This window comes from Olea europaea, chromosome 7 (assembly GCF_002742605.1).
Source record: "Olea europaea var. sylvestris chromosome 7, O_europaea_v1, whole genome shotgun sequence".
Classification (NCBI taxonomy): domain Eukaryota; kingdom Viridiplantae; phylum Streptophyta; class Magnoliopsida; order Lamiales; family Oleaceae; genus Olea; species Olea europaea.
The window spans coordinates 9,653,368-9,670,581 of record NC_036243.1 but is presented as its reverse complement, the minus strand read 5'-3'; the positions used below and the strand labels follow the sequence as shown (position 1 = coordinate 9,670,581).

At 38.7% G+C, this 17,214-nt stretch overlaps 1 protein-coding gene across 1 annotated transcript; it reads left to right on the top strand.

The window, feature by feature from the left end:
* The first annotated feature begins 13,036 nt into the window (after positions 1–13,036).
* Positions 13,037–15,302, top strand: LOC111397869. Its single transcript, XM_023024837.1, has 6 exons — positions 13,037–13,154; positions 13,278–13,348; positions 13,501–13,797; positions 13,937–14,179; positions 14,294–14,818; positions 15,063–15,302. The coding sequence occupies exons 1-6, from the start codon at positions 13,037–13,039 to the stop codon at positions 15,300–15,302; spliced, it is 1,494 nt and encodes a 497-aa protein (XP_022880605.1).
* The last annotated feature ends 1,912 nt before the right edge of the window (positions 15,303–17,214 follow it).

Genomic DNA, 17,214 nt, shown 5'->3' with positions numbered 1-17,214 from the left:
AGGGGGGACAGGCTTTATCTTTGAGGAGGAATATGTTGAAATTTCTCCAATTGCCATTGATAATGATTAGGTTTCTATCCTTGACATTGTTCAAGAAACAACTCCAGATCAAGACAATGTCGTATCTTCCTCTCAAGGTCAACAAATTATTCCAGAAGAACAAACTCTACAGCTTCAAGAACTAATGCCATTAAGAAGATCCACTAGAGGGAGAAGAAGTGTGATTTCGGATGATTACATCGTATTTCTCCAAGAACATGAAGTTGACATTGGAATGGTGGAAGATCATCCGATCAACTTCCATCAAGCCATGGAAAGTTCTAATTCTCAAAAGTGGCTTGATGCCATGAATGAAGAAATAAAGTTCACGAATGACAATGATGTATAGGACCTCGTTCCATTGTCTGAAGGTACAAAATCCATTGGTTGCAAATGGATATTTAAGACCAAGAGGGAATTGAAGGGTAATGTAGAGAGGTATATGGCTCGTCTTGTCACAGAGGGCTTTACACAGAAAGAGGGCATCGATTATAAAGAGACTTTCTCTCTTGTTTCTTCGAAAGACTCTTTCTGGACTATAATAGTATTGGTAGCGCGTTTCAATCTTGATTACATCAGATGGATGTTAAGATGACGTTTCTCAATGGTGACATTGATGAAATAATTTATATGGTACAACCAAAAAACTTCATAACGGGTGATGCAAAGCAAACAGTTTGTAAATTAAAGAAACCCATCTATGGACTCCAACAGGCGTCTTGTTAATGGTATTACGAGTTTCATCAAGTAATCATCTCATTTGGTTTTGAGATGAATTTGGTCGTAATTGTATATACCACAAGTTCAGTGGGAGCAAGTATATTTTTCTAGTTTTATATGTCAATGACATATTGCTTGCTAGCAATGATATAGGCTTATTGCACGAAATCAAGAGATTTCTAGCAAAGAATTTTGAGATGAAAGATCTTCATGACACCTCTGTTGTATTAGGAATTCAGATACATTGAGACCATTCTCAAGGTATTCTTGGATTGTCACAAAAGAGTTATATTGAAAAGGTACTTAAAAGATATGGCATGTAAGATTGTAAACCATGTGACACCCTTGTGGCTAAAGGAGACAAGTTCAGCTTAAGTCAGTGCCCCAAAAATGACTTGGAAATTAAAGAAATACAGAAGATTCCTTATTCCTCAGCTATAGGGAGTCTGATGTATGCTCAGGTTTGTACGCGTCCGGATATAGCGTACATCGTTGGGATGCTAGGGAGATATTTAAGTAACCCGAGAATGGATTATTGGAAAGCATCCAAACGGGTCATGCGGTATTTACAGAGAACAAAAGACTACATGCTCACATACAGGAGATCGGATCAGTTGGAGATCATCGGTTATTCTAATTCCGATTTCGCGGGATGCCAAGATAGTAGGAGATCCACTTCAGGCTATATTTACCTGCTTGCTGGAGGTGCTATTTCATGGAAGAGTGCTAAGCAGACACTCATAGCTACTTCCACTATGGCAGCGGAGTTTATAGCATGTTATGAGGCATCAAATCATGGAATATGGCTGCGTAATTTTGTCACTAGGCTGTGTATTGTGGACAATATAGAAAGACCACTTAAAATATTTTGTGACAATAAATCAGCAGTGCTGTGTTCCAATAACAACAGGAGCTCGACAAAGTCAAAACATATAGAGATCAAGTTCCTTGCTATTAAAGAAAGAGTTCAGAGTGGACAGGTGTCAATAGAGCATATTGGGACAAACTCCATGGTTGCGGATCCGCTTACTAAGGGATTGATACCCAAGGTCTTTCATGAGCACACTGCTCATATGGGTGTAATGTCTCTTGAGGATATCTAGTTTTAGTGGGAGTTTGCATTTTTGCTCTTCATATTGGACACATGTACTGTTATTTTGGATACGGTTTAAAGTTAAAGTTATTTTCAGTTATAAAGTTATTTGGATAATTATCTCTGAACTTGTTTAAAATGATCTCACTAAGGTATTAAGGTGGACCAGTTGGAAATAGGCATGTTACAGATCACATTACATGTAATTTCCATGCTACACATCCATGCTTGATCCATGCCATTCGGTTATATTGATATACATGACCATTGATGGGTTTAGCTACGTGAAAGTAGCGAAAGCCGCTTTGATCCTATGTTGATATGATTGATGGACGGGATTGTTTGGGGATACATTCGGTAATGATAGCAAAATTCTGAGTACTCATAAGGTTATATTTAATGCACAATTATAAGGTGACACATATAGCCCAAGTGGGAGATTGTAAGAATTTTTAATTAAAGATGGGCTTGTATGTGTGAATAATTGTGTGTTAAATTATAGATTATCGAATTCGGTTGAGCCCAATTAAAGTGATCTAATAAAGCTTCGATTTTGGGCTTTAACGTATCAAATTAAAGTATGGGTTTAGATATGTGTAGAGACCGGACACAAGTCCTAATTCTATGATGGGTCGAATTAGGTCAAAGGGCATCCCTATATAAATAGATTATGGTCCCCAGATCACACGCAATGCAACGTATTATTCATTCTCTATCGCATCCCATCACAGAGAGGAAAAAGAGACTGTGTGTAGATTTGGAAGATCATACCGCGAAATTCATATTGCATTAACCATGTTTGATTCAAGTGTGCTTCCGCTTTAATTCTTATATTTCTCGATGATTTAACATGAAAGATCCAGTAATTTAAAGCATTAAATTCTCCAACAGTTTCCAGTTCACCGTCTCGAATTTTAGGCTCTAATCGTTACAAATTAGACACAACCTCATCCAAAAGCCCGAGATTACCAGAGTACATGTAATAACCAGATGAAGGAACTTGCTTTCTCTCGAACACACGCTACAACAGGACAACCAGAAACCTTAATCTTTCTCGATTTTCAACCAGAAAATGTAAAATGGAAAAGAAAAGCAAGCAAATCAGAGGTTGAAGATTAAAGCTCATCGTTTTCCCTCTCTGACGGCATAACAACCCATCCTCATTGCACCAAAGTTCACAAAATTGGTACAATTCATCTCTAACAGATTGCACATTTTTGGTGCAAAATGGTGCAACGCTATACATTTGCACAAAAATGGTTAAATACTAAATACATATTTGACCTTTAAACCTTTCAAAACATTGCACTTAAAGTCCAAATAGATGGATTCCATCGCAATCATCGTTAGTTGACCAAAAGTTTTAAGCAAAATAGAAACTTTGTCTTTTCAAGCTTAAAACAATTAAGACTCATTTCGATAGTAACTATGAGAATTGATTATTTAATCATTAGAAAGAAAAGTGGATCCACATGTGAGTAAAGAAGTAAAAAATGATGACTGAAAAAATGAAATAACGATAAAAAATTTGATTTTTCAAAGTAAAAAATTGCTACCAAACAGGGGATAAAATAATTAACGAAAAACCAAAAATATGGAAAAATTAAAATCCATCTTGAGGTCTTCTTCCCAAACCTACCCCCTAAAATCCCTAGCCTACCGCAACCAAAATCGACGACCACCACCTCTCCCTCCACCACAGTGTAATTGATCGTCTTCTACAATTTCTCTCACTACCAAATTACAGACAGTGTGAATAGAGGTATAAGTGAATTATGGTTTTTTGCTCAATTTATTTTCTCACTCCCAATTGATTCGTGGCAACTCAATGGGCCACTTGGTTTCCACGGTTTTCCACCTCTACAAGAACGACCACGCTAAGCCACTATCCAATTTGGTTACCTTAAAAATTGTCAAATTGATGCTTCTGGAGTTCATCTCCACGACCCCACGTATGTATTCTAATCAAGTATCCGGCCATTTGCAAATTTTCATATCTTCTTCAGCCCCTGCTGTTCTAGTAATACTCTATATGTCCTCTCATAAACCCAATCGGGATGCAGCCGAATCAGATGATGCTATTAGACAGTTTATTAGTTCTATTAAGAATGTTTTGCCTAAGAATACACATTATCTTCGTGCGCTTATAGTTTTGGAATTTTATAAGTTGCTAGATAAGGCGACGAGGACTGATGATCCATTACGCACTTTGTGCCAGTAGTTTGGGGACAATGGTTGGGTATGAGATTGGAGAACACAAGGAGATGATAGGGAACCGTGATATTTTCCGATTTGTTGGGGAAATCAGTAGCTAAGCTTTTGCAAAATCTATTGTTAAACATATACACAAGATCATGTCAAGGGCCTTCCTTGAATGATGTACATTATTACTCTGCCATTATGGTTGCAGCGAGGAAGAAGATTGAGTACCATGTTGTGGAGAAAATATTTAGTAGGACGGTTGCACCCCTATGAAAGAGGGCCACCTCGGCGGGTGTATGATGGGCTGCCCTATTGAAGATTTTCTCCGTGTTGTAGGTGATGTTTAGGAGTTGAAGATTTATAGGGTGTTTGTAGTGTTTGACGACTTGCTTGTGGATAGAGAGATGGCAGTAGTGGGCAGTTTTGGTTGGCGTGGTGTCGTGTGAGGTGGGGGTGCAGATTTTAGGGGTGGGTTTGAGAAGAAAATGGATTTTATTTTTTATTTTATTTTTTATTTTTTTGTTTTTCTTTTAATTATATTATGTTTGAAACTATAAACTTACTATTTTGGTTAGAATCTAGTCAAAATTGAAGTGTTTGGCCAACCAACGATGATTTGGATGGAATCCATCCATTTGGATATCAGCTACAACGTTTTAAAAAGATTTGAGGTGACGATTTTAATAAATAAAATGTTAGAAAAAAGTCTGAACTATTTAAAAGGTTTGGGGTTGCATAATTGCAATTATCCCTTATTATATTCATTTGTCATAAATTTTAATCACGTTATCAATAATAACTAAGGAATAAATTAAGACAAAACTACTCAAGAAGTTTTTACAATATAATAAACAAGATCACTTTCATGAATTCCTTGCTCACCATACACAAATCAAGGATAAAAATGCTTACATTGCACTTCAAAATTCGTTAATTAATTATTTGTGAGATGACTATGAATTTTGAGAATTAAATTACAACACTAGTTCGATTTCGTAATATCATGATACCGGGATTCGAAAGATGTTGCACTATTTTTAAATAATATGATTTCATATTTTCTTGAGTGTGGTATTTCTATTAATGTATTACATTTTTTAAATTTTATTAATGAATTCAATATTTTTAATTTAACGTAATTATTTTTTTAGTAATTTATGTAGTTGCAAAATATAAAAAAAGTCTTCGAATAAATAAATTTTTAAGAATTAAAAATATGAAGAAAATGATTAAATACTATCCATTTAATGCAACTTTTGGTGTAATGAGTTGATGATTTTTAGTAGGTGTAAGATTTGTTACGAAATGGTGCAGAACTTACCTCAAATTTTGTTATACGGTTGGAGATGGCCCAAGAATGACTATTTCTCGCTCTTTTTTTATTATTTTTATTTTTTCCCAGACCACAGAATGATCAGAAAGGCCTCATTTTATATCAAGCAATAAATAGACTAAATGAGCCTTGATTAATCTAGTGGTGGTCATTAACTGGATGATTGATAAAAAGCATCTGAAGTTGCTAAAGCTTGAAACACATTTTTGCTTTATTGGTTTAATTTTGAAGGTACCGCATTTTACATCTTTAATTTTGATGCATTTCATTTTGTTGATTGCATATTCACGCTTAAAAGCAAAAAAGTGCACGCATTTGTATTTAAAATTGTGTCAATTAGCTTAGCAAAGTTTAATCCATTTTTATAACTTAAAAAATGCAAATAATATATTTTTAAAAAATATGTATAAATGCATTATTATTTTTTTTGAATATTCTAAAAATTAGAAAACAAATAATTACATATATGCTTCACATGTGCACACATATGATTATAATACTTGATGCTTGACCAAAACGTATTACCACACATTAAGCATTTTAGAACTTTAGTTACAAGTATTCTTAACATAACTTGTTAACTTGTTACATTTGTAATTATTAATATGTATTACAATTATGTAGAAATCCAAATAATTGATCAACAAATACTAATAAAAGCTGCACAATGACCAAAAATGTTGGTCGCTAAAGATCTTTAGAGACAAATATTGGTATAGTAGTTGCTGGTTGTCACTAATTCATCGTATGTGAAAGTCTATAGCGACCATCTCTTAATGGCCTTGGAATTTCTAACATTCAGAGACCAAAATTTGGTGGGTAAAAAGTAAATCTGAAACTTTTAGACTCACTGCTATGATATAATTTAGTTAAATATAGTGAGAGCGGAATCGAACTTACCAAAGGGATTACTGCCTCTGTACTAGCTAACCCTCAATAGAATAAATACAAGATGGTTCCAGTTCACTGTCTCTGATTTTAGGCTCTAATCGTTTACAAATTAGCCCTAATCTCATCCAGAAGCACAAGACAACCAGAATACACATTACAATCAAATGAAGGAATGCTTTCTCTTGAATACATACTACAGCTAGACAACCAAAAACCTTTCTCTCAATTTTCAACCGAAAAATGTAAAACAGAAAATGAGAAAAAGATCAGAAACTGAATAATAAAGATTCCTTCTTTTTTTTTTTTTTTTTTTTTTTTTTTTTTTAATTTTTCCCAAAAAAAAATTCCTTTTTTTTTTTTTTTTTTTTTTTTTTTTATCTCTACATTTCCAACCCATCCTCATTGCACCAAAATTCACTGTTGCAATTCATCTCCAACCCATTGAATCATTTTGATACAAAATGGTGCCACACTATACAATTTCATCAAAATGATTAGATACCTTTTTTGTCCTTCACTTCGACTTTGCACAGAATTTTGTTAAGCATATTTGAATTTATTTTTGTTTTACAACAAATTATTATTATTATTATTATTATTATTATTATTATTATTATTATTATTATTATTATGTGAGATAATTACAGCCACGCCCAGAATTTTCACATTTGTTGCAATAGTCACCCCAAATCTTTCAAAACGTTGCAACTGAAATCCAAATGGATCGATTCCATCCAAATCATTGTTAGTTGACATAAAAATCTAAGGGTCCGTTTGATTGCAAAGATGAAATTAAATTGAATTGAAAACGAATTTCATGGAATTAAATTGCCTAAAAATTATTTTCCTGGGAATCGTAAATTATAGTGTTTGATTGATATAAATTCTCATGTGGAAAATGTTGAAATAAAAGTTTTTTTTATGCTTGTTTAACTTTATTTTATATGAAATTTGTCAACTAAAGGGATATAATTTACTGGTATTGGAGATAAAATTTGTTTTCATTGCTAAAAAAAAATAAAAAAATAAAAAATTCAAGAAAATCATCTATCTTTTGGTATTCGTTTGACTTTGTTTTATATGAAAATTTTCAATTAAAGAAAAATATTCTTTTACAATAATTCTTAGAATTTGTTAACTTTGCCCAAAAAAAATAAATAAATAAAATGCATATATGCTACAGTAACCAGCCCTAAAAAACCATATCAAACACTTGAAAGTGGGAAAATGGAATCCAATTTTGCCAATCAAACATGGCCTAAGCAAAATAGTAATTTTGTATTTTCAAACTTAAAAAACTAAAATAATTAAATCAAAAATCAAAAAATAAAAAAGAAAAGAAAAATTAAAATCCATCTTCCCAAACCCAACCTACGGATGGCAAAATGGCTCGCGGGAAACTTGAGCCGGCCCCACTCTTGAAATTAAATTAGTAATAATAATAATAAAATTGTAAAGACAGCAGCCAACCACTGCCATGGTAAAAAAAAATTGAGCCAAAAGTTCAAATCGAGTCTCGTTGGTTCGAGCCAAAAAAGGCTAGATCAAAAAACGCTCGAGCGGACCCGAGCTCGAACCTCGATTTTTGAATCGCAAGCCGGCTCGGCTCGACTCGACTCGTTGACACCCCTAATCCACTCCCAAAATCCCCCACCACTACGTTTCCCTCCACGACAATGTAATAGATCGTCTTCTACAATCCCACATTCCCAAATTATAGGTAGAGTGAAAGAGGTATGAACAAACAGGATTTTTTGCTCAATTTATTCTCTCACTCCCAATTGGTTCCTGGCAGCTCATGGACAACGTGGTTTCCATGGTTTTCCACCTCTACAAGAACGACTGTGCTAAGCCACGGCCTAATTTGGTTTTCCAAAAAATCGTCAAATTGATGCTTTTGGAGTTCCTCTCCACGACCTCGAGCACGGATTCTAACCAAGCATCTTGATATTTGCAAATTTTCATATCTTCCTCAGCCCCTGCTACTTTGGTAATGCTTTATATGTTCTTTTATAAACCCTATAGAGTTGTAGCAGATGATGCCATTAGACAGTTTATTAGTTCGATTAAGAATGCTTTGCCTAAGAATACACATTATCTTTGTGCGCTTATAGTTTTAGAATTCTGTAAGTTGCTAAATAGGGCGACGAGGAGTGATGATCCATTATATATATATATATACACACCCAGGTGTCCACCTTATAGCGACTAATCCTGGGGTCTACGATCCAACCCCTCTTCACGCAGACCAGGTAAACCGCGGATTGTGCCCCAAACTGGCCAGGGTCCAAGAGCCCCCCCAACTGAACTGCCAAAGTGTCGAACGAGTCAAACCCATGTATGCTTCTTGCCTTACAAGGAACTCCTTCCTTCCAGGAGAAAGACTTGCCTTCTAAGAGCCCCATGAATCGAACCCGCGACCTCTGAACTGCCTGCCTTGAAAAACTCCGTCCTTTGCCAGTTGGGATGTGCCCCGGGGAGCTTTTGTGCCGGAGTAGTATGGGAACAATGGTTGAGCGTGAGATTGGAGAACACATGGAGATGATAGGGATTTGTGATATTTGAAAATACAAAGTTACTTATTTGCCCCTTGTAAAATTGGTTAGAATCTCATCAAAATTAAAAAAATTTGTCAACTAACGGCGATTTGGATGGAATCCATCCATTTGAACTTCAGCTACAATATTTTGATAAGTTTGAGATGAAGGTTGCAACAAATACAAATTTGCAACTCTTTGAAAATTTTGGGAGTGCAACTGCAATTATCCTTTATCATGTGCATTTGTAATAAATTTTAAATTTTTAATCACATAACCAATAATAATAATGAATGAATTATAATAAAAGTCCAAGGAGATTTTAAAATGTAATAAAAAAGATCACTTTCGAAAATTCCTAGTTCGTTATAGACAAATCGAGGAAAAAAGATTCATATTACACTTCATAATGCATTAGATCGTTTGTGGGAATAATATACGAATTTCAAGAATCAATTACAAAACTAGTTCGACTTCATAATATCATGAAATCGAAATTTGAAATGTATTGCATTATTTTTTAAATAGCGTGATGGTTGAGTGTGAGATTGGAGAACACATTTGGTGACAATGGTTGAGTGTGAGATTGGAGAACACGAGGAGATGATAGGGATTCGTGATATTTTCCGGTTTGTTGGGGAATTAGTAGTTAAAGTTTTTTGCACAATCTATTGTTAAGCATATACACAAGATCATCTCAAGGGCCTTCCTTGAATGATGTATGATGATACCAATATTGTATACCTGAGGACCATTTCCTCGAGGACTCCATACGTGCTCCGCCCACTTTTCTGCCAAATGTCCTCAAGATCTTTCTAGTCCTCGAGGTATACCCCGAGGACCATTTGTCCTCGAGGACTACTCATACGAATATAAAAATCACCCCCTATGGTCCTCGAGAATATGTCCTCGAGACATATTCCATTAACAGATCTTCGAGACGTATGTGCCTAACAAACGAATACCTAAACACCCAAGAACTCTATATCAACTCTTACACCACTAGTCAAACAATTCCATTACGAGTAGGACATTCCTCACAAACGGGACTCCATTGGATAAATACATCCAACTAGCACAATCCTACTAGGAGTACACTACCTACCTCTATAAATACTGAACCTTGAGCCATTATTCAAGTATGTTCTCATTATTCTTCAGTTTATAACCTCACGCATATAATTCCCTTTTTGACTTAAGTATTAGAGGGGCAACGAGAACATACCTCGTTACCATTGTTTCAGGTACTGGAAGACTACGATCGTGCTCAGTCAAAATCATCAAGCTCGGGAAATCAATAGATATAATTTTTGTTAGCATCATTGGCGCTGTCTGTGGGAAATGCTATCAAAAGTCATGGTTAACCGTGTCTTCCTCCCGCAAGCTCATCCGCTCCCATCCCTCAACCTGCCGAAGATCAACCGGCTCCTCATGAAGAATCGTTAGGAGTGCCCAGCGGTCATCACAACCGAAGCCTTTGAAGAGCTCCGTCAGCAGTTGGCCATGCTCACGAAACTGTTAAGTCAAAGAAATTCATATTCGTCGCCAACGCAGGCAGAGCATGGCGATTTATGGCTGATGCTCAAGCACGACCACCAAACCCCGTAATTGGTGGAGTAGGAACCTCGGGTATTTTACAATATGGCCTCGGACTCAAGATCGGTCGCCATGGATTCCGGTGAAATTGCTGGAATCATTCAAGAAGGAATTACAGCTGGCCTGCAACGGAATGCTCGGGGGCCAACGAGTTTCACTCCTAACACTCCATTCACACCCGAGATATTGTCATATCCCTTGCCCGAAAAATTCAAATATCCTCGCATTAAAGAGTACGATGGGACGATCGACCCCATCTCAATGTATATATTGATGTCATGAACTTGCAAGTTGCGTCAGATCAGGTTATGTGCAAAGCTTTTCCAAAAACGCTGACTAATGCTACTAGGGATTGGTTCTCGACATTGGAGCCCAACTCCATAGTCTCATTCTCAGATTTGACTGATAAGTTCTCAGCTTTCTTTGCGAGTAGTAAGCGAATCAGGAAGATTGTGGCCTCCCTCATGCAACTGCGCCAAGGACCGAATGAAACCCTACGAGGTTTTATGACAAGATTTAACAAGGAAAGACTTTAGATACCCGACCTTCACATTACTGCAGCAGTTTTCGCCCTCACCTACGCCATAAGGTGTGAGGCCTTCAAAATGTTTTTATCAAAGACCCCACCACAGAAAGTGACCGAGCTCTTTAATTGAGCTGAAAAGTACATTAATATGAAGGAAACGTTGAATCCAAGGAGAGCTGGTCATTCTCATGAAAAGGTCGAAAATAAAAGGCAACATGATCCCATCCCCCGGCATGAGCTTTCTCGGGATAAGCTCAGGAATGAGGCACTGTCAACACCTCTCAATCGGTTGAACACCTCTAAGATAAACATCTTGATGGAGATTAAGGATATGAAAGAATTAAAGTGGCCTTTAAGGATAAAGTTGCCCCCTGACATAAGAGATAGGAGCAAGTATTGCAAATTTCACCGGGATTATGGGCATACCACAGAGGATTGTCATGCTTTACAGCGAGAAATTGAAGTCCTTATCAAAAGATGATTTTTAAAGAATTACAGTGGTCATAATAAATGCCCGAGGAATGACCGTGACAATCGAAAAGAGCCTGGAGCCGGAAGTAGTGCTCAACCTACTGCCGGGACCATTAGTATTATCGTTGGGAGCATAGCATCTGGAGGAGACACAAATAGTGGGCAAAAGCAATATGCCCGCCAACATACTCATACCCCAAGGGAATCCCGTAATGAAGTCAAAGACATCACTTTTAGAGCAAGAGATTTGGAAGGAATATCATATCCTCATGACGATGCCTTGGTTGTCTCTGCGATTGTGGCTAACTTCGAAGTAAAGAGGATTCTGGTTGATAATGGGAGTGCAGCAAATATACTCTCGCAAGAGGCTTTCGCCAAAGTAGGGATCTCTCCCAAACAGCTCAAAGCAGTAAAAACTCCTCTATAGGGATTTGGTGGTGGAGTCATTATCCCTGAGGGCATCGTCGAGCTCCCGCTTACATTAGGATCTGGTAATACACAAGTGACAGAGATCACACCATTCCAAGTAGTTTATACCCCAATGGCCTACAACATCATTCTGGGAAGACCCCTACTGAACAAGATCCAAGCTATTGTATCAACTTTCCACCTGGCCATGAAGTTCCCCATAGGTCATGGCATCGAAATAGTTCGAGGAGACCAAACAGTTGCCAGACAGTGCTATGCTACTAGCATCCAAGGAATTGGTACAGACGTCATGCAACTTTTAGACCTTGAGCTCGAGCTCAAGCCAAGGGGTAGATTGGCCCCCATTGAGAAATTTGAAATGATCGAGCTCGAGCATAGAAAAGCTGTAACTGTTGGCCGGGATCTCAAGGCCAACTTCAGGGAGGAAGTCATCAATTGTCTGTTCCGCAACATTGATGTTTTTGCATGGAAAGTGGAGGATATGCCAGGAATAGACCCAGAAGTAGCTGTCCATAGGCTCAATATCAGCCCAGGGGACAAAAGCAAAGGATGAGGCAGTTTGCATCGAAAAGACGTATGGTCATTCAGCAAGAGGTCGACAATTGGTGAGAGGGGGGTTCATAAGGGAAGTCTAATACCCCGATTGGCTCGCTAATGTTGTTCTTGTAAATAAGGCCAGTGGTAAATGGAGGGTCTGCATCGACTTCACAGATCTCAATAAGGCGTGCCCAAAAGACAGCTATCCGCTACCTAGGATTGACAATCTTATGGATAGCACATCCGGACATAAGCTGTACAGTTTTTGAGATGCATTCTCAGGGTATCATCAAATCTTCATGGCCAAAGAAGACCAAGAGAAGACCTCATTCATGGCTGATTCAGCCATATATTGCTATAGGGTCATGCCGTTTGGGTTGAAGAATGCTGGGGCAACATATCAGAGACTGATTACTAAAATCTTTGCTAATTTGATATGAAAGAATATTGAGGCCTACATTGACGACATGGTGGTAAAGAGCACAAAGGTAGAAAGACCTATTTCTGATCTCGAGGAAGTGTTCTCCACGCTACGAAAGTATAAGATGAAGCTCAACCCAAAGAAGTGTGTATTCGACGTAGCTTTGGGAAGGTTTCTGGGTTTTATGATCACTCATTGGGGGATTGAGTCCAACCCCGATAAGATTTAGGCTTTGGCAACAATGGAATCACCAAGGACCAAGAAAGAAGTTCAAAAGTTGACAGGCAGGGTAGCCGCCTTAAGCAGGTTCATGTTTCGAGCAGCAGACAGGTGCTTCCCCTTCTTCAAAGCCCTGAGGGGTAATCATTGCTTTGAATAGGATGAGGAGTGCGAGAAAACTTTTCAAGAGCTCAAGCAAACGTTTGAATCTCCTCCTATCCTCACCAAACCCTAGCCCACGGATACTTTGTATTTGTACTTAGCCATGTCTCAGAATGCAGTGAGTGGTGTTTTGGTGAAAGAGGTTAACAGGGCCCAGCAACTCATTTATTACGTAAGCAAAGTCCTACTTGATGCAGAAACAAGATACACTTTGGCAGAATATCTTGCCCTTGCACTGATAGTGGCAGCACGAAAGTTTCAACAATATTTTCAGTCACATCCTATTGTAGTGCTCACCAATAGCCTCTAAAACATGTTCTTCAGAAACCAGACGTCTCAGAAAGATTACTCAAGTGGGCAATTGAACTCGAAGAATTTGACATAGAGTTCAAGCCCCATCTATCTATGAAAGCTCAGGCCTTAGCTGATTTCATTGCAAAACTCACCCCAAGGCCTCGGGGGCCAGACGGTAGCTCTAGCTCTTTTACAGGCATGTGGCAAATTTTTGTAGATAGAGCATCAAACTCTTCGGGCTCTGGTGCAGGGATCATAATCATAAGCCCAAACATGCTCAAAGACATTCAGTGTGTACTCAGGTTCGAATTTGAGGCAACCCTGCCTGTAACTTGCCATCAATCTCCAGCTTGAAAACATCAAAATTTACAGTGATTCCCAGTTGGTGGTCGAACAAATTGAAGGGACGTTCGATAGGAAGGACGAGAAGTTGAGCTTATATTGCTTGAAAGTGCATGATCTCTAGAGAAAGTTCAAGAGTTGTGAAATTGTGAAAATTACTCGGGCTGAGAATTGTAAAGTCGATGCCTTGTCAAGATTGGTGTTCATGGGGATAGATAGGCTGGACAGGACAGTCCATGTTAGAATTGTAACCGAGCCAAGCATCAATCAGATCGTAGGCATCATGGATATTGATAATGAGTTATCATGGATGGATCCAATAGTGGACTTCATAAAACATGGCAATCTTCCAGAAGATCCTCGAGCAGCAAGAAGCATCCGGTCCAAAGCTCCAAGGTATTGCATGATTGAAGGAGATTTATTTCGCAGGAGTCTCACACTTCCATACCTCAGATACCTTAAGCCTTCTGAATCATCCTAGGCCCTAGAAGAAGTTTATGAAGGAATATGTGGGAACCATCAAGGAGCTCGGACATTAGCCTTCAAGCTCATAAGGTATGGATATTATTGGCCTACCATGAAGAAAGCGCCCAGGAATATGTCAAGAAGTGTGACAAGTGCCAGAGATTCGACAATATCATCCAATCTCCCACTGAGGACCTCACTAGCATTAGTTGCACGACCCCGTTTGAGCAGTGAGGAATTGAAGTTTGTGGCTGTGGTTGTAGAGTATTTCACTAATTGGGTGGAGGCCGAGCCTTTAGCAACGATTTCAGAGCCTAAGTTGAGAACTTTCATTTGGAGGTCCATCATATGCAGGTTTGGGATACCGAAAGTCCTCATAACTGATAATGGCAGGCAGTTTGATAATGCACAATTTAAAAACTTCTGTTCCAACCTAAGGGTTGATCACCGTTTGACATCGGTTTCCCATCCTCAAAGTAATGGTCTTGCCGAAGTGACCAATCGGATTATATTGCAAGACTTCCGTACAAGGATTGGAGATGTAAGAGTTTCCTAGTCTAATAAGTTACCTTCCATACTTTGGACATATAGAACGTCCCACAGAATCGCTACGAGGGAAACCCCCTTCATGTTGGCTTTCGGTATTGAGGCCACCATCCTTGTTGAAGTTAGGTTGCCCATCCAAAGAAGACTTGAACCCGAAGATGTAGGACGTACCACTGAACATCTCGACCTCTTGGAAGAAGTTCGTGATCAAGCAACTTTAAGAATGGCCTCTTACCAAGATAAAAACAGCAAAGTATTTCAATAAAAAAGTGAGGACGCTGAGATTCAGAGCCGGTGACCTTGTGTTAAGAAGGGTCGAAGCAGCAGGTCATGCCCCAGGCAAGCTAGGACCAGTTTGGGAAGGGTCCTATGAAGTTATACAACAGCTTCAAGGAGGTGCATACAATTTAAGGGATACATCAGTAAGACCACTTCCAAGACCATGGAATGCCGAGAATTTAAAAATATATTACAAGTAACTTGCTCTTCCAGTTTTCAGTTGTTAGGCCTGCGTGTCAAGGTTCACATTTTCAGTTCTCAGGCCCGCGTGTCAAGGTTCACGTTTTCAGTTCTCAGGCCTGCGTGCCAAGTCTTATTGTTCGGTAGTCAGGCCTGCGTGCCAAGTCTATTTTTAAAGTACAATAAGAATTAAGCTATTCATCAAAATGTGATCTCGCTATTAAAAGCCTTGCTCCGCGCAAGCAACTCAAAAGCCTTACCTCATGCAAACACTTAAAAAGCCTTGCCTCGAGCAAGCACTTAAAAAGCCTTGCCATGAGCAAGCACTCAAAGCCTTGTCCCGCGCAAGCACCTAAAAAACCTTACCCCGAGCAAGCACTCAAAGCCTTGCCCCACACAAACACTTAAAAAGTCGTGCCCCAAGCAAGCACCTAAAAAGGCTTATCCTGAGCAAGCACTCAAAGCCTTGACTCGAGCATGCAACACAAAACCTTGCCCTACAAAACCACTCATGCTCGACCATACAACATACTCGAGCACAAATCGTGATAGTAATGCTCATAAAAGTCCTCCATCTTTCTAGGCAATTTTAGCTTGAGGATTACTGTAGGAGTTAAAGATTTCTGCCTCAAAACTTGATGCTTGAGGCAGAACTACAGTCCTCGAGTATATCCCCGAGGATGTGCCATGAGTAATTACTTCTTTTTACATTTAGTGTGCTTGTGATGCGTGAAGTCCTCGAGTATATCATAAATCCCCCGAGGACGTGCCATGAGTAATTACTTCTTTTTATATTAAGTGTGCTCGAGATGCGTGAAGTCCTTGAGTATATTATAAATCCCCCGAGGACGTGCCATGAGTAATTACTTCTTTTTACATTTAGTGTGCTTGTGATGCGTGAAGTCCTCGAGTATATCATAAATCCCCCGAGGACGTGCCATGAGTAATTACTTCTTTTTATATTAAGTGTGCTCGAGATGCGTGAAGTCCTTGAGTATATTATAAATCCCCCGAGGACGTGCCATGAGTAATTACTTCTTTTTACATTAGTGTGCTTGAGATGCGTGAAGATCTCGAGTATATCATAAAATCCCCCGAGGACATGCCATGAGTAATTACTTTTTTACATTTAGTGTGCTCGAGATGCGTGAAGTCCTCGAGTATATCATAAATCCCCCGAGGACGTGCCATGAGTAATTACTTCTTTTTACATTAGTGTGCTTGAGATGCGTGAAGATCTCGAGTATATCATAAAATCCCCCGAGGACATGCCATGAGTAATTACTTTTTTACATTTAGTGTGCTCGAGATGTGTGAAGTCCTCGAGTATATCATAAATCCCTGGGATCGAGATGATTAATTACCTCACATGCGCGATTATCTTTTTACTGTTAGTGCATGAGATCGAGATGACTAATTGACAGTTCATATCTAAAGACATTGTTCATTCAATAATAACAAAACATTATGCAGTTGTCGAACATAATACTTGTTTCAAAAACTACAAAACAAGAGATTGGGGTGGGGACACTATCCAATATGACCAAGGAGAGGGTTGAGGTTGTGGATGTCAATCTGCACTTCATCCTCAAGGCCTTCCTCGTCGTCATCCCCACCTGATTCTCCACCTTTCGAACCCAAGAGCTCCAGGGTATCAGTGATAGAAGGCATGGTCTTCAGATCATCTGGGGTGACGTCTGGTAATTTCAGACGGAGGAAGGCTCGGGCCTCCTTCAGAGCATGGAAGTACGCTCCCGACGCATACTCATCCTTAATCATGTCACAGTTCTTGGAGGTTTTAAACTCTTCCCAGGGCTTCTCCTTAACGTCCGCAAGCTCGCGCTCAAAATCCTTCGTCTTTTGGATAAGTTCGAGCCTCGCACCCTCGACCTCATCCTTCGCAACACTCAGGTCATCCTAGGCCTTAGTAGC